Here is a 4,461-nt window from a genome sequence, read left to right on the forward strand (position 1 = left end):
CCTGGAGAGCACACGTGCCCTATAGCAAAAATCTCTCAAAAAAAAAAATCTCTCTAAAAACAAGCAAACAAAAGCCACTTTGCTTGGGGTGTAAATGGAGCCTCAAGTAATAATGATCATATATCGTGTATAATAGTCAGTTTATCATTTTCCATGTGGTAATGGTGTAAGTGCTCACATGTTCACACTTCTATGAAACAGAGCTGTTCTTTCTCCCCTTTCAGTGGCCCATATATTGCCCAGAGAGGTTAAGTGACTTGCCCAGAGTCACACAGCTACAAAGGCACAGAGCTGGGATTTGAACCCAGATTTCGTACTTTTTAATTTTGCTATAGGGTGCGTACACTCACTGGAGAGCTACGGATAGGGAAAATAAGAAAGTACTTCTTGGGGGGATGGCTACACTGCAATCCCTTCTCCTCTTGGGGTTTTGGGCACACATGCACATGTGCCTGGTATGTATCCCAAGCTGCCGGGTCTGTGACTCGAACTAGTCAGTTGGCCATGTGGAATCCAGCTGCCTTAAACACCATGCCATGGGCTGGCCTCCAAGTCTGTGTGTTTTGTTTTGTTATAGGGCACGTATGCTCACCAGAGAAACAGCAAGAAAACACCCCCAGGGGAGATGGCCACACCGCAATCCTTTCTCCTCCATTCTCCTCTCAGGATCTTGGGCATGCACGCACATGTGCCAGGCATGAGTTTTAAGCAACCGGGTTCAGGATCTGAACCACGGTCAACTATGTGGGAGCCCAGAGACATAGCCATTACACCACCTGCTAGTCCCGAGTCTGTGTTCTTAACCACCATTCTCCAGCACTAGCCAGGCTGTCCACCCTAGTCAGCACCCTAACCGCCTCTCATAAAGAAATTCTGAGACTGTGATGGTGGGGTGGGGGCTCCTGGGTCTTGGGGTTACCCAGGGCCTAGGGTACTCACCCGTCAGGTGGGCTGGCAGTCCAGAGTGTCCCTGGGACCTCTCTGGGGGTGGGTGGCTCCCTCCGCAGATCCCCAGCAGGGCCCATGCTAAGGTCAGATGCAGAGCGCAGGCCAGGCCGCTGGGTTGAAGGAGGCCTCTGCAGGCCATGTCCACCTGAGACAAGAGGAAGCCGGGGTTGGGGGTGAGGTTCAGCCATCCCTTCTGGGTGTTCGAGATGTCAGACCCAGAAAGAAGTGGCAGGCTGAGTCAAGGGTGGGCTGATAATGGGGAGGCCAGGCACTGACCAGGGTCCTGCAAACTTAGGGAGGCACAAGAATTGCCTCTAACCCAGGAGCCTCCCACCCCCACCCAGGTGCCCTCTCTCTTCTCCAGCTTAGACACGGTGCACCCCCAGCCACAAGTCTCCCACCTTGCTGGCTCTTCAGTGACCCCCTTTCTCCTCCAAAGGGACCTCTTTCGACCTCCCAATGCCTCTTTCCTGTCCAGCAATTCCCCTGTCTTCTCCCAGCGTCCCTTCTCCCTCTGGATCCCTGCTGGCTCCTCTCACGGTCACCTTCTCTCTGCCCACAATCGGCTTAGGAGCAGCCCTCCGGGGCCCAACTTGGCGTGGTAGGGTTCCAGTTCTGCAGCTGGGGTCCAGAAGGGGTAGGGTATGCTTGGAGTCTGTGTAGACAAAATAATTCCCCTCTGGCTTCCCCTGGGCAACTCACCTGTTAGCTGGACTGGGGTCTAGGGGCTGCTGAGACTCCTCTGGATCAAGCCCAGGAAACACCGACAGCCCAAGGGGCGTGGCCTCTCATACGGGGGCGTGGTTTCTAAGTGCCCGCCCCCATTCAAGCTCACCAAAGGCTGATGGACATGGGGAGGGTGTCAACTGTGCACCTGCTCCTACGTGGAGCTTGTGGCTTAAGCTCTATATCTGTGTATGGAAAGTGTGTGTGTGTGTGTGTGTGTGTGTGTGTGTGTGTGTAATCAAAAAGAATCTGCGTGAAGAGAACTGTACATGTCCTGAGCCATGAGTGTGTGGCTGAGAACCCATCATCATAAATATCAGAGGGGCCGGCAGGTGGCATGGTGGTGAAAGACGCTGGACTCCCACATGGCCAACCACAGTTCGAGTCCCAGACCTGGTGGCTTTCTCTCGCTCTATCTAGCTTTCTCTGTCCCTCTCTGGTCAAATTAAAATAAATACATACATAAATAAAGTTAAATAAAATAATTCTTTAAAAAATAAAATAATTCTTTTAAAAATATAAGTAAATGTTGGGGCCAGCAGTTAGCATAATGGCTATTTTGCTGGACTCCCACGTAGTCGACCACGGTTCGAGTCCTGGACCTGGTGGCTTAAATTCATGCCGGGCGCCTGTGCGTGCATGCCCAAGATTCCGAGAGGAGAATGGAGGAGAAAGGATTGCAGCGTGGTCATCCCCCCTGGGGGGTGATTTCTTACTTTCTGTCTCTCTGTCTCTCTCTGTCTATCTGGCGAGTGCATGCACCCTCAAGCAAAAACCTTTCCAAAAAAAGAAAGAGAATATATATATAAATGTCATAGGGCAGGGTTAGGGTTAGGATCAGGGTAGGCGTTCCTACAGAAGAGTGGTAGGTAAGTCAGTGGCTAAAGGGTGTTGACCGACAACAGTGACCACGAGCGAACAAGGGAATGCTGATCAGGGGCCAGTCAGGGTGTGTGTTTTGCAGCTGTGATGTGTGTGTGTGCACATGTACACATGCTTCTGTGCTTCCTGCAGTTTACGTGTGTCCCTGGAGAACAATCCGTCCATGTATACAGCAAACACGAAGCTCCTACTGTGTGCTATGCTCTGAAGATGCTATAGTGACTATGTCATGAACATCTCTGTCTTCATCGAGTGGGACAACCAGAGGAAAGTGACCCTGCCGTGGGTATGTGCGTGTCTGTCTGTCCACCTGTGGTGTTGGGAGGATAATGTGTCTATGGGTTGGGTGAGAATTTGTGTGCAAATAGACCTCCCTTGAGCCAGTAGGTGGTGCGGTTATTAAGGCACTGGACTCCCACATGGTCAACCATGGTTCAAGTCCCGGACCTGGTGGCTTGAATTCATGCCGGGTGTATGTGTGCGTGCCTGCCCAAAATCCTGAGAGGAGAATAAAGAAGGGATTGGGGAGTGGCCATTTCTCACTTTCTCTGTCTCAGTCTCTCAGGCAAGTACACGTGCAAAAGAATCTCTTTTTTTTAAAAAAGGTGCCCCTTGGTTTTGGAACTATGTGGCTGTCCTTGTGTTTGTTGAATGTTTTTATTTTTGCATTCAATGAGTGTTTTTATTTTTGCATTCAATGTATGCAATTGTTTTCTGTGCGTGTGTAATTTTCTTTTTTTCTAGAAGAATTATTTTATTTAACTTTGTTTATTTATCTTAAATTTGACCAGAGAGGGATAGAGAGAAAGAAAACGAGCTAACAGGTCTGGGACTCGAACCGTGGCTGGCCATGTGGGAGTCCAGCGCCTTAACCACCGAGCCGGCTGCTGGTCCCCTCTGCATGCGTGTGTTTGTAATGACCACCACCAGGACGCTGTCTTCCTCCTGCCACAGAGCAAGGCAGAGTTCTTGTCTATCTTGTTCGCTGCTGTACCCTCAGGTACCAACACAGTAACTTGCACACAGCGGGTGCTCAGTGAGTGTTGAGTAAATGAACAAATCAGTAGATTTTGTTTCTGGGTCCCTCTGTGATCACCCTAGGGTGTCCTGGAGGCCTCAGTAAACAAGACCTACTGGACCTCGCCTTCGCCTGATCATCTTGAGTGATCCAGAGCGCCCGTGAGTCAGACCTGCCTAGCCTCGGGCGATCCTCGCGCCAGAGCCTACGCCTCCCCTCCTTTCCCCTGACCTTAGCCCCTGAACCCGGCGCTCCAATTTCAGCACCGCGGACAAGAGCGCGCTAGGTCAGCACCACGGAGAGGTCCCGTGGCCGCCGACGTGAGCAGAGTCCAGATGGTGGAAAAAGGGGACATTCCAAAAAAAAAAAAAGGAGGACATTCCAGCAAGGGACTTGGAGAGACGGCTACACACACGTGCCAACAAACGGAGATAGAGAGACGCAGAGAGATAACTCAGGCAGAGACACATAGATGAGAAGACAACTGGGAAACACGAGGACCCAGACCTCGCTGCCGGCTGGGTGGTCCGGCAGGGGTCGCTCTCGCCCAGAAACCGCGCCCTCTGGGGCCTCCGAGCCAGTTCACCAGCAGCGACCTTCGCAAAGCCCTTCCCTATATGGTCCCCAGAGCCAAGGTTTGGAGAGGAGAGGGCTGGGAGCTCTTCTCTCCAATTGGGGGATGCATGCGTGTGGACTCTGGGAAGGAGGATGGGGAGCTGAAAATCGCTTCATCGCCCCGGTCCCCAACTACCAGCTAATCGTTCCTATAAATACAACCAGGCCTGGCCTGGCTCCTTAATCCTGATGGGGGGGAGGGGTTGCAGGGGGGAGGCTCTGTTTGGGGGAGTCAGGGTGGGCCTGGGGAGAAGCCATACATATGCATATAA

The 4,461-nt window shown here is 51.9% G+C and overlaps 2 protein-coding genes across 2 annotated transcripts in view; one reads left to right on the forward strand and one right to left on the reverse strand.

Moving 5' to 3' along the window:
* The window catches only part of RTBDN (retbindin), a 10,236-nt gene that overhangs the window by 2,928 nt on the left and 2,847 nt on the right, over nt 1-4,461 (reverse strand). The window contains 1 exon segment of the mRNA XM_006161031.2: nt 940-1,093. Coding sequence (XP_006161093.1) covers nt 940-1,087 — 148 coding nt within the window. The 5' untranslated portion in view covers nt 1,088-1,093.
* Nucleotides 2,683-4,461, forward strand: part of MAST1 (microtubule associated serine/threonine kinase 1) — a 49,330-nt gene continuing 47,551 nt past the window's right edge. The window contains exon 1 of the mRNA XM_027776773.1: nt 2,683-2,842. Coding sequence (XP_027632574.1) covers nt 2,786-2,842 — 57 coding nt within the window. The 5' untranslated portion in view covers nt 2,683-2,785. The remainder of the gene's footprint in view (nt 2,843-4,461) is intronic.

This window comes from Tupaia chinensis, unplaced genomic scaffold (genome assembly GCF_000334495.1).
Source record: "Tupaia chinensis unplaced genomic scaffold, TupChi_1.0 Scaffold138060_1, whole genome shotgun sequence".
Classification (NCBI taxonomy): domain Eukaryota; kingdom Metazoa; phylum Chordata; class Mammalia; order Scandentia; family Tupaiidae; genus Tupaia; species Tupaia belangeri.